The sequence below is a fragment of the Myotis davidii genome, unplaced genomic scaffold (genome assembly GCF_000327345.1).
Source record: "Myotis davidii unplaced genomic scaffold, ASM32734v1 scaffold1017, whole genome shotgun sequence".
NCBI classification, from domain to species: Eukaryota; Metazoa; Chordata; class Mammalia; order Chiroptera; family Vespertilionidae; genus Myotis; species Myotis davidii.
Genome location: NW_006288361.1, coordinates 167,428 through 180,921, shown reverse-complemented (window position 1 = coordinate 180,921; position 13,494 = coordinate 167,428). Strand labels below are relative to the sequence as shown.

Sequence of the window (13,494 nt, the reverse complement as noted above, 5' to 3'; positions counted from 1 at the left end):
TTCAAACTTTTCAAGGTATCACCCGCTGCTTAAGTTAAAGGGAAATGAAAATGAGAGTTGCAGGCTCGATCCCCAGTGGGGAGCGTGCAGGAGGCAGCCAATCAAAGATTCTCTCTCATCATTGATGTTTCTATCTCTCTCTCCCTCTCCCTTTCGCTCTGAAATTAATAAAAATATTTTTTTAAAAAAATTCAGTCACAGAAGACTGTCCAGCAGTTCCAGTATATCTCCAATACTGTACATGGAGTGCTTTCTGGACAGTGATTATTTAGAAGAAGATAATGTAAAAATATATACATTAACACTTCCTAAAGGGTCCTTAATAAAAAAAAATACAACCCTCTGAAATGTGTGACAGAGAGGATTCCATTTAAAACAGAAGCCCATAGTTACAGCATTTCAGTAGGAAGGACAAAAAGGAAACAATAAAAGTAGGCTGATTCATTAATCAAAGACTGTGTGTATGGTTTACGCTTTTCAAATATAATGGTAAATTAAAAGTAGAAACACATTCTCTTTTGTGTATGTTATCACTAATATAGTAAAAGGAGCTCAAGGTGAAACAGTAACTAAAATTAAAACTATAATCTATAAATGAATACACTTTACAAAAGAAAACATTTCCCTCAGAAAGTTGATTGAAAAAATATATAAATAGCTTTCGTTTGTATAGTTAAAGTTTTTAATCTCTGGCGCATAACAATATTCGAAAGAATTCTGAGATTTTAGACAAAAGTGTTTGGAGGATTTGAGTTAATGGGCCAAGCAAGTTTCTTTTCCTTGGCTTCTCTGTCAAAGGAATCATAGATTGAGTCTTTGGTTATCGTTTTGGCCACGGGAGGGATTTCTGAAATCCCCACGTAGTTCTTTTTGGCCATCCTCGAACTGGTTGTGATAGTATAGGCATTGCTTCGGTAACATTTCATCGAGGACATGCAAAAGGTCTCTTTCATTCCTCTCCTGAAACTAGCATTATAAATGGAATACAGAGTAGGCTTAGAGGCTGAAGAACTAAAGGATATGCACGTGATTGCTGCGAACACAAGGGAACTTTTCTTATAGTCTCTTTCCTCGGGGTGCCACAGCTGAACCACATGAAAAGGCAGCCAGGAGAGCAGAAACAATAGGTTCAAAATGAGGAACATCTTGACCGTCTTCACTTTTGTCCTTGGGACAATGTTCATTGTCCTCCTCACAGTTCGGCCATCAGTGCCTATTCTCCAAATATACTTTACGACCTTCTGGTAAAATAAGATGATGAGGACAGATGGGATCACAAAGCCCACCAAGAAATGGATGACAGTATAGGCAGTTCCCTCCCAAGAGGAAGGGAGGAAATAATTGCAATGATTGTCCCAGCTGGAGCCGTAGAAAAAGAACACGGGGGTCACAAAGGCTGCGTCGAAGATCCATGACGCCGCGATCATTTTCTTGGCTTTTTCCCTGGACACTTTGAAGCTCAGAGGATAGACAATGGTATAGAAGCGGTCTATGCAGATGGAGAGGAGGACGTAGATCTGGACGCCCGGGGTGAGATACTGAAAGTATCGCACCATCTTGCACATGGCGCTGCCAAGTGTCCACTTGCCGGTGGCGAACTGCAGCAGGACGAAAGGCGAGCTGGCGATGCTGATGAGAAGATCGGCACACGCCATGGAGACCACAAAGTAGTTGGTGGTGGACTGAGTCCTTCGACTCCTATGGATGACCAGACAAACCAGGGAATTGCCGAAGACAGACAACAGCCACAGGGTCCCAAACAAAATGCTGGCCGTGGCCACTTCCCCGGGTTTCGGTCCATACTGCGGGTCTGTTCTGTTGCTCATCCAGCCGTGCTCCTCGTGGAATTCCGCCAGGTCATGGCTTGGCCGAGGGGTGGCTGTGTCGGGGCAGCTGTGGTTTTGGAGGGGCACCAGAAGTGTCGGAATAACCACAGGCGGCTTGCTGTTCTCCATCCTGTGAGCAAAAACCATATTCATTTTTTTTCTCTTAGTTCTGGATAAGAAAAGAAGAATGAAGCCTCCTGTTAAAATGGTGCCATCGAGTTTGATTCCTAAGGCTAACAATCTTATTTGGGCACTTAGATTGGTTGTCGACAAGCAGGACTCGTGCATTGGCAGGAAAACATGACTACTATCCAGAACAAACTCTGGCCCATTTCTCTTTCATTTTAGGCGCTGTTTTAGCAGAGCCCAGCGCAGGCTCTCTTTGGCCTCACCCTCTCTTGATCCTTAGTCAAATGTGGTAAAACTCATACCAAGCCCCCTCCTCATATATCCTTGTCCCCTCCCCCTCATTGGGGAGAACAGAGGGTTAGAGAGTTCACTCGTTCCCCTCAAGTGAAGAGCTGCTGGGAGTCTGGGCAAGTGAGAAGCTCCTGGATGTTGCAACACTAAAGCCACGAGGCTGCAAGAGCGGAAAACTCAGGCTGATGGAAACACTCAGATGTCAGCTGTGGAGACAGCTGACGGGAATCTATGAGTACAGACTGGCCAGCTACTGAGAAGGATCCCGTCCTTATTGCAGGGTTTCCATTACAGAAGCGTTAAGGAAGCCCGTGGAGCCACCATGACACTTCATGGAGCCAGAAGAGCTCTTCATTTAGTGACATCTGAAAATAGCCCGCTTTTTCCAAAAGGTGACGTGGCTCATGTCCTAATAGCTTCCCACCTATCAATTTGTTGGTGCTATTCTCTAGTTATTGTCTCATAAAACGACACATCGACTGAAGAAAGAACATACAAGATGTCTTCTAAAGAACGTAACCAGGCTACTAGAAACCTTAAGGCTTTCAGACGATTAAAAACAACCAAATATAACTGTTACTCAGCAACTTTTAAAAAGCTTCTGGTCCTTAGATATTAAAAATATTATAAAGTTTAACACTAGTTTTTTGTACTATTCAGTGAGAAAAAAAAAGTTTTGCCTTTTATTAGGTAAAAAAGATTGTGTAATTGTGGGCCATTCTATTAAAATTGAGGTGACTGGTGGCAGTGGGACCACTGATGTTCAATTTGGCTGCCTCTATTAACCAGAAAGAGAAAGCTTAGCAGTTGAATCTGTAATGACCAGAGCAACTCCATTGGGCCTGTGGCACAGGGCGGGGTGGGGTGCTCCAGCAATAGGCCCCGTGCCCCTCCTGGTGGGCTCCTGTGCCTGCACCTCACAGAGAAACTGAAGTTCTAGAGGTGGAATACATAAACAGTTCTTAATGACCCATTTCTCTGTGAAGGATTTTTGCTCAAATTTGTGCTGGGAAGAGAGTTTTTCATATACCTCGTCCTCACCATGAAACCACAAGCAACAGAAGTCTGGAGCTCAGGACAAGGTGCTAAGTGCCAGCTCCATGTTACCTTCAGGCTTCTTCTTCTTTTTTTTTTTGCGGGGTGGGGAGGTGTCCATGAGGCAGCCCTACTTTAATTTCTCAAAGAGAAATGATGTAAGGTAATTAGACATCTTGACTGCTAAAAGATCTTTAAGCACGGCTGGCCAGATGATAGTCAGTTGTAAGAATAGCAACTTTCCATATAAAAAAAAAAATCAGGATACACAGTCTAAAAACAGAACATATTATCTAAAATTAGCACTGCCCTAGAAAATGAAGAATGCATGACCCTCCTATTTATACAATGGAAATAATAGTGTTACCTATATACTAGCATGTGTAAAACCTGTAAGTTGCCAAAAAAAATTTTTTCCCAAAAAAATATTTCAAGTTTAAAAACAAAACACACAAGAACTTCTTCAGACAGAAAGGGCTGCTCCAGACTGTCTGGGGATGCCTGTGGCCTAAATAAAATGGGAGTACGAGGCACGGGCACTTCATAGTCCATACATTCACCTAGAAACCTGTGAACTTCCTCTTGTTTCTCTCAAAGCAAAACTCTGCTGAGAGAGGCGAAACTCCAGTCTAGCTCACCCCTGACAGCCACAGCCCTGCCAGGCCTTCTTCCATGTTTCCTCCAGCTGCTTTACGCCAGTCCCGCCCCTTGGATGCTCAGACGTGGGGCCTGGGCAGTCCAGAGGCTGGGTCTCCCCTGATGATGGCACGACTTGCTGACGTGACCTAACATCGCTACAGCTCTGTTTATTCAGCCAAAGGAAAACAAGAATCTGTGCTGGATACTAAGGAAATGAAGATAAGTGAGACCCATAAAAGGGTAAATGTATAAATAACTGTCTGCCATATTATAACTGAGTTCTGTCATAATTATAATTAGCTGCTAAAACCAGACGGGGAGCTAAGAGCCAGAGAAAAACAGGGTCGCAATGTTGCTTGGGATAGGAGGAAGAAATGCAACGGCTTCACCAAGGATGTGGGCTTTGGGGATGGATAGGACTTCTTCAGAAAGACAAGGGCGTTATAAAAAAAATAATGCCCCCCACCTTTCCCCCGCCAAGGGTGAGAGAGTGTGTGGAATGAATCTGAGGGTCATCTTTCTGGGTTGATCTTTGTTGGGCCCTTTTCCCCTTAGAGACATAATTTTCTGCAGACCTTACCTCCCAGAGTGTATTGTTTCTAAATGCCCTACAATCCAACTGACCTACATTTTCTCCATGGTTACGAGAGGCTATCTTGTCCGCATTTGTGGCCAGATAGTGGATAGGAGTATTCGCATATCCAGAATGGATGTGGCATCCTTATCCATACAGCACTTAGTTAGCCTTTTACTACAGTGTTTTTCATTTCTTTTGCTTTAGACCAGGGGTCCTCAAACTACGGCCTGCGGGCCACATGCAAATACAAATACTGTATTTGTTCCCCTTTTTTTACTTCAAAATAAGATATATGCAAGGTGCATAGGAATTTGTTCATTGTTTTTTTTAAAAACTATAGTTCGGCCCTCCAACGGTCTGAGGGACAGTGAACTGGCCCCCTGTTTAAAAAGTTGAGGACCCCTGCTTTAGACCAATGGTTCTCTAGCTTAGCAACATTGGACTTTCCCAGGGAGCTTTAAAAAAATATTGACGCTGGGGGTCCTACCCCAGGGATTCTAATTAAATTGGTCTGGAGTGCAGCCTGGGCATCGGGATGTTTCAAAGTTCCCCAGGTGACCCTGACAGGCAGCCAGGATTAAGAATCACAGCTTTAGAATTACTTCCAAGTTCCTGTCCTTCCCCACTAAACTATGGCTCCTGGAAGGATAGTATTATTATTACTACAGCCTCCATTGAAGTTCGCTACATTAATAATTACTTATTAAATATTAACTCAGTCGAATCCCTAAGGTTAGAGAACTGAAATACATGACTTCTACTCTAGGTGGCTCTGCGAGGAGAATTACAAGCAGAGAGAAAATCGTTGTGTATTCTTGGGGAGCTGGCACATTGGTGACCATGGAGATAGGGGAAAACATAAGAGCAGGGCCAGTGAAATTGAGTCACCCAGGTCCACTGCTAGTTCTATTGAAATAGAACTCTGATTTGATGGGGAGAGAAGGTAGTTGCGGAGTCCTCAGGCAGACTCCTGCATCCCTCTCCTGGAAAAAAGACTGCCATGTGATAACTAAATTCTAGAGCCCCAAAGTCAAATTTCAGAAAGCTTTCCCCGCTCCATTAATTTGGAAATAAATACGTCTTCAATGAATGTTTTGGAAATACAAGGGCTGCTTAATTAGTAATTATGTCCAAGTCATCCACAGGCAGTAATTTTAGGAGCAACAGGAAAGGCCTCTTCACCTCTTTCCTGCTCAAAGTTTCTTTTCCCAACCAGTTCTGAGCCCGCCATGTGACACACACCACTAGGTTAAAATGTATCTCTATTATCCTGGCTGGGGTGGCTTAGTTGGTTGAGCATTATCCCATGGAACAAAAAGTCACCAGTTCTATTTCCAGTCAGGGCACATGCCCAGGTTTCAAGCTTGATCCCCAGTCAGGCTATGTGAGTGAGGCAGCTGATTGATGTTTCTCTCTCTCTTGCTCTCTCTCTCTCTCTCTCCTCTCCCCCTTCCCCTCTCTCTAAAAATCAATAATCCATTAAAAAATCTAAGAGAGAAATCATTCATCTATTGGGCTCTAAGAGATGCATTTCTTAAAATTTTTTTTATTGATTTCAGAGAGGGAGGAAAGAGAGATAGAAACATCAATGATGAGCGAATCATTGATCAGCTGCCTCCTACACACCCCCAACTGGGGACTGAGCCCACAACCTGGGCATGTGCCCTGATGGGGAACCAAACCATGACCTCTTGGTTCATTGGTCGACACAACCACTGAGCCACATTGGCCAGGCTAAGAGATGCATTTCAATATATAAGTGGGGAAAAGGTGGATAGGTTGACATGGTATAGAATTGGGGACTGGGTGGACTTCTGTACTGATGGGATCCTAGGGAACCTGGGAGGGGAATATGTCTATCACTTTATATTGTAATTTTTATTTTGAATGTTTGTCTCCCCATTGGGTTATAAGTTCCTTGAGGACAGAGACTGTGTCTCTATCTGCATATATCTGGCGCATTTAGATATTAATAAAGGTTTATTGAACAAACAGATATGTTAATAAAAATGATATAGTGTTTGAAAATAAGTAAACAAAAGGATAGCAAATTATTTTAAAGTCATGCTAGGATATTGTTAGATGGGCTTCTCCAAGAATTAATTCTCTGGGACAATGTGTCTGTGTTTGATTTTGCTATTTACAATATGACTAGAGTCCAGATATTGTGAAGTTACATGTGAATATGCAGACTTCTGTCCAGTAGGAAAAATAGCCCTAAAGGTTATGGATTTATTGCCCTGTAGGACATTAACCAGTTTTGTGACTATATTGCAATCTTACGCTGACATTATTTAAAAGAAAACAAAGAACAAAGCCCTTTAAATACCCATTTCTTCAAATGCTCTTGGAATCAGCCTCATTGGTTCTTTTGTTAATAACTTAATAAATCTTTCACATGTTCATTCTATATTTGTATGAGTCATGATTTTAACTTTTGAAAATCGTATTTGATGGGTGGATGAATGGATGGATGATTGTAAGCTAATGAGAGGACCACAATGAGAAATCGAGGGGCACAGGTGACAAACTTTGTTCACTTTGCAGTTCTGCCAGGGGCTATTCCTGGCTAAGCTTATTGACGGCTGCTTCGGTTTCTTTTGGATTCAAAAAATCCGAATGATTTTTTGCAGGATTCACAGACATTCTCACAATGTAAGGAAGACCATTTTTATTTCTGAGATTTGCTTAAACATTTAATGAAAAAGTAGAATTTGTATCATAATTGAATTTTTACATGATTTGGTTGGGGGAAGAAACAAACATTTTCTGTAGAATGGGAAGTATCTGCTAGACCTAAATAGATACATAAGGCTGTTTATTAGTGAGCAGTAAGATGAATTACAATGATGACAGTAGTTATAACATCAATACTACCAAGAGCTGACACTTACTTTGTGCTTACTATGTATCAGGTATTTTACACGTCTAGCCCTTTGAGGGAGCTCTATTTTACAAATGAAAAAACTGAAGTTCCTCCCCGAGCACATACAGTTGGAAAGTGGTCAGCCGTGGACTGCCTCACTCCACAGTCCATACTCTGAATCTCCACTGGGGCTTCAGGCCCAGGGACGCCACAAAGGCCTGGATCTGCATTCAGAGGGTCGAATTGGCTGTACCCGGATAGGTCTTTCTTGACTCCTTAATCAAACGTAGGAATATAAAGTGATCCCCCACAGACTCTTACCCACCCACAGATACATCTGTTCAATATGCTAGCTCAGAAATATGTGGGAATCACTGCCCCCATATACTGGATGGTGGCTTAGCATCCAAAGTTCAGTAGATGCGTTGATCTGGAAACACAGCCTTTCTTTGGAATAAAAAAGAGGAGAGTTTTAGAAATTCATTATGAATGATTAACTGTTGCCTTTTAAACACAGAATGAAAGCAGAAGTCTATACCTCATTCTGAATTGAAGTACAGAAAAAGTTTTATCAATTGCTATTACTCCAACTAGGAAATTATTATTTTTTTAATAGTTTTACTATAAGAAAATACCATAGTGGTATTTTCTCTTAAGCTTTTTCTCAAAGCCAGACATTTTCTCTTAAGCTTTTCATTGTTAGGTAGGCTTGATTTGCCTATATATATGAAAATGAGGACCGCCTGGAGCAGGCGTGAGCTCGGGCAGGCTTGCATGGGCTCCCCAGAGCCAGCTGTGCACATTTCATTCCAGCTCCAAGTTCAATGACATCGCGCCGGTATCGTGAATCAGCCACAGCGGGACGAGTCACACCACAGAAATGGACAAACACTATAAATCACGTTTTTCTTCCTGCACAGGCTGAGAAAACTAACATTCACCAGCCCACTAACTCTAGTAGTGTAGGGTTTACGGTGCAATCTATCTCAAAGCTCAGAACTTACACACATATCCTTGAATTTATGCCAAATGGCTAAAGAGGCCATATAGGGTCTCTGAAAGTTTCCTGAGTGGCTATCTCACTTTCTGGCCCTCAGCTGTGGGCACTGAGCTAAGTGCTTTACAGAATGACATAAGGCACCAGGCAGCCACCGGCATGACTGAGGTGGGGGAACGGGAAAGCCAGAGAGGGTAAGACATGTTCTCACAATATGCCACCCACATAGGGTCACCAGATGAAATACAGGATGCTCAGTTCAATGTGAATTTCAGATAAATAACAAATCATTTTCAGCACAGGTATGTCCAATGCAATAACTTTTTGCATAAGTATGTCCAATGCAATATCCCATACATGGTGTCCTGCGTTTCTATGGTAGGTAAATAATAACTCAATAAGGCTATTTTTTAAAGGTAGTTCTGAGACCTTTGCCTCCCCTTCTCACTGCGTTTCAGGTAAGTGACAGGCTGTAATATAGGAGTGCAGCTAGGAAGGTGGAACCAAGGCTTAGGGTTCCCCAGCTGGGAAGAGTGCACAGCCCCAGGGGTGGTCCCAAAGCAGCAGATCCACCAGCCTGCAAGGAGCCACACCAGGTCAGACCATAATGCCATTTTTGCTATAATTCGAAGGGATCCAAGGCTACAGGGACCATCACACCAATTTGCTCTGTATAAGAACCCCAGGACCCAGGAAGACGAAGAGAGGAAGAGTCCCAGTAATGTTTGTCACAGACTCTCCATTAGCCTGGTAGGATGACGACTTGCCATTTTTTATTATTTTTTGGCAGCTTGTCTTTGTGTTTTAATTTATTTTTCAATTACACTTGACATACACTATTATGTTAATTTTATGTATCCAACATAGTTAGGCATTTATATACCTTACGAAGTGATCCCCCCGATAAGGCTAGTACCCATCTGGCACTATACACAGTTATTACAGTATTACTGACAATATGCAGACTTGCCATTATTTGAAGGAAATAATGTGTGTAATAGGCAGAATGGCCCCCAAAAGATGTCCACACCCTAATCCCTGGAACATGTTAACATGTTATGATATATATAAAGGGACTCTGCATATATCATTAAGGTTATGGAATTTAAAATGGGAAAATTATCTCGGATTATCAAGGGGGGCCCAAACTAATAAACCCCGTTCTCTGGTTGGTAGCAGAGGAAGAGACAGATTCCATGCATAAGCGTGAATTGACAAGCTGTTGCTGGCTTTGAGATGCAAGGGTCCACCTGCAAGAACCAGGAAGGCCCGGAAGGCATGGCTCAGTGGTTGAGTGTTGACCTATGAACCAAGAGGTCACAGTTCAACTCCCCGGTAAGGGCACATGCCCAGGTTGTAGGCTTGATCCCCAGTAGGGGGGCATGCATGAGGCAGCCAATCAATGATTCTTTCTCATCATTGATGGATCTAGTTCTCTCTCCCTCTCCCTTCCTCTCTGAAATAAAAATATATTGAAGAAGAAGAAAAAGGAGGAGGAGGAGGAGGAGGACCACCACCACCACTACCAGGGAGAGGCCTCTAGGAGTGATGCCCTTAGTCCTATGGTTATGCCCAAGGAAATGTGTCCTTAGTCCTGCAACCACAAGGTGCTGCATTCTGCTAACCATCACAATGAGCTTGGGAGGGGAATCATCCCTGGAGCCTCGACAAAGGAATATAGACCTGACAACCCCTGGATTTCAACCTCTGAGAGCAAGCAGAGAAACTAGCCAAGCACACTCAGTCTTCGGACCTGTGACATAAGGGACTGTTCTCTTAAGCCACTAAATTTGTGATAATTTGTTATAGTGGCAATAGAAATTAGTTCAACATAGCATTTCTTATATAACTGAGTGTGAAGACTAAAACTTGTACCAACCATCCTATCACTTTCCACGATCCTACCAGCATCTAGAATATGAGAAACCCTGAAAGGCTTAAAGAATGTAGTGCTGTCTACTTCACCTTAAACATTGGGCTAGGGACCAAGAAACCTGGGTTCTGACTCCAATGATAAGCACTGAACTGCAAGTCAAGGGACCCAGGTCTTTTTTATTTATTTATTTCAGTGTAAGGACCTTAATTCAGTAAATCGATCTCTCCGAATCCCTGTTTCCACGTCCACATGTGAATGAGTTGGTCTGGATGATTTCTAAGGACATTTTAACTCTAGGAACTAAAACTGATAGGTCGACATTGTAATGAGCAACACAGTCCATTTAACTTATAATCTACCACCCTCACTAGCAGAGAGCTCACACTGAGAGTGCATTCTGCCAGAAGGAGAGGGAAGTTGGTTGGAGCTACTGGGGCCCAGCACTGTGAGCCTTTGACATTACAATAAACGTTCTTTGAATGGGAGGGGAATCATCCCTGGAGTGCTGTGTGCTCACTGAGCTAAAGTAGCGGCAAACAGTTGTCTTGGAGCTAAATATTCAGTTTCATTTCCAAGCTCTGGTTCAGTTTGCATCTCTAGTAGTGTAACTTGAATAGGAAAGAGTTGGGGAGGCAAAGACCAGATCGTTACACTCAAAGGAAAGAACTGTATAAGAAATGCGATTTACAGACGTTTGAAAAGAAGGTGAAAGATTCATTATGAACCAAGTATAAGCACTGGGGAGTTACTAAGAACTCTTGTTTTTCAGAAGCATTTACATTTGTCTCACATCAAATCCACATCCACACTCTGGGCAAATTTTGATCTGCACCACTGTCCGCCACCCAGTTTTCCAAGAAAGCAACCTTCAAGTTCATGGAGCACAAGTTAGATTTGAATGTGCATTAACGTATATTTTTCATGGAAAAATTATGCACCTATATATATATATATATCACTGAAAATATGGAATGTATACTTGCATATGTTTCACATGGTTACTATTAATTTTAGTGCCATATATTTTTAGACATTTTATAGGTTAAAATGCTATTGCTGTCATTTCTCAATGCTTATTTTCATCCTCTCTGCATATCATCTAACCACCTACACCAATAATTTTCAACTTTTTTTCTTCAGAGAAAGACATGACAAGTATGTTCATATGTGTGACATTCCCCAATAGATATATCCAGAATTATCTGCAATTCTACAAGCTCAACCAATAACTCCAATACTTAATCTTCAACCTAAGAAATCATGTTGAAAATAATTATGTAGACATCCTTAAATGTATAATTAAAATTTAAAATTAAACCACTGGCAAACTTGGTAGTTTGTTTATTAGGAAGTGATTACTTTTGTCTAGGACACAGCTATCTATTTTGATACTTTGGTTGATAAGCACTGCCCTGCCATACCGTAAGTGACACCTGAATTCTGAATTCTTGGAGACTGAAGGATGCCTGAGAACCAGGGAAAAGGTAGTAAGAGAAAGAGACATGGTTATTCTCACTAGTCAATGGTGTGATCTGATAAGCTTGTTACAAATGTCCACCTATGAACATTTCGCTGTAAGTAACTAAACTCCTACCTATGATCTAAAAAGCCTTTGACATTCCAGGATGGTTTCATAGCCTGCACCCAAAACTGAAGGTGCATTTCCTTCTTTAGATGTGGAAGGAAATAACTCTATGCACATTTTAAATATAAAGAGGCTGTACAGTGTGGTGGTTGAGAGCATGGGCTCTAGAGCAGTGGCTCAGCGGTCGCTTTACCTCTTAGAGGACACTGGGCAAAGGCTGGACACATTCTTAGTTGTCACAACTGGGGGAGGAAGGTGTTACTGACATCTGGTACGCAGAGGCCAGAGATGCTGCTAAACATTCTATAATAAAGAGGACATCTCCCACCCCCAACAAAGAATTATTAGTTCAAATGCTGAAAGTGTTGAGGTTGAGAAACCCTGCCCTAGAGCCAGCCTACCTGGATTTCAAATCACATATTACCTATGCAGCCACCGCAAGTGATTGGCATCTTTGTACTCGTGAGTACCTTCACCAATAAAATTAGGATAATACCAGGACCCACCTTACTGATTTGTTGTGAGAATAAAGTATGATACAAGAAAGGAGCCAAGACCAACATCAGAAACAGAGGAAGTGCTAAGAAAACATTTACTTTTGTTATTGTTATACTAGAGGCCCGGTGCACTGGTGGGGTCCCTCAGTGTGGCCTGCGGAGATTGGGCCAAAACCAGCTCTCCAACATCCCCCAAGGGGTCCCGGATTGCGAGAGGGTGTTCTCAGGTGATGCACCCCGGAAGTGGGCTCCCTGGACCTCTCTGGTTCTGGGTGCATCACCCAAGAAGCGCAGCTGCCAAGTCACCACAGCTCGGCAGCTCCTGCGTTGAGCGTCTGCCCCCCAGTAGTCAGTGCTAATCATAGATACCGGTCAGAGCGTCTGCCCCCTGGTGGTCATTGCGCATCATAGCTACCTGTTGGACAGTCGAACAAACAGTCGGGTGGTTGCTTGGGCTTTTATATATATAGATGCTTTGGGGGAAAAACAGAAGAAATACACTGAAATTTTTAACAGTGGTTATTTATAGGTGGTGAGATCATAACTGATTTTTATTTTCATTATACTTCTCTATATTTTCCAAATTTTCTTGAACTGTATTTGTATTAATCTAATATCCAAAAACATATATATATATTGTTAATCCTCACACGACTATATTTTTCCATTGATTTTTTAGAGAGAGCGGAAACGAGGGGGAGAGTCAGGGGGAGAGAAACACTGATGTGAAAGAGACAAATCGAATGGGCTGGGACTGAGCCTGCAACCAAGGTACAAGGTTTGACTGGAATCAAACCTGCGACCCTTCAGTCTGCAGGCCGATGCTATAACCACTGTGCAAAACTGGCCAGGGCCCAAAAACATACATTTTAAAAAAGAATGTAGACTTCACTTGTGATATAGTGGAAAGAGCACAGAATTAGAAAGACTGAGGAATCTCAGAGGAAAGGTTGGGTGGAGGGGAGGCTGGGGAGACATTAACCAGGGAAGTCATATGCATCATATACATATATGCATAGCCCAAGGATACAGACAATAGTGGGGTGAAGGCCTGGGAGGGGCGGGGATGGGGTGGAGGGAGTCAATGGGAAAAAACAAACAAAGGGAACATCTGTAATACTTCGAACAATAAAGATAAATTTTGAAAATAGAGGAAAAATAAATTAAAAGAAAAAT

At 42.3% G+C, this 13,494-nt stretch overlaps 1 protein-coding gene across 3 annotated transcripts in view; it reads right to left on the bottom strand.

Moving 5' to 3' along the window:
- Nucleotides 1–673: 673 nt before the first annotated feature.
- Nucleotides 674–13,494, bottom strand: part of GPR19 (G protein-coupled receptor 19) — a 32,848-nt gene continuing 20,027 nt past the window's right edge. For 2 of the 3 annotated variants that reach the window (XM_015561668.1, XM_015561669.1), the window contains one exon: nt 674–1,995. In XM_015561668.1, the coding sequence (XP_015417154.1) occupies nt 726–1,979 (1,254 nt within the window). In that variant the 5' untranslated portion in view covers nt 1,980–1,995 and the 3' untranslated portion in view covers nt 674–725. The remainder of the gene's footprint in view (nt 1,996–13,494) is intronic. The other variant, XM_015561670.1, reaches the window with a different exon arrangement.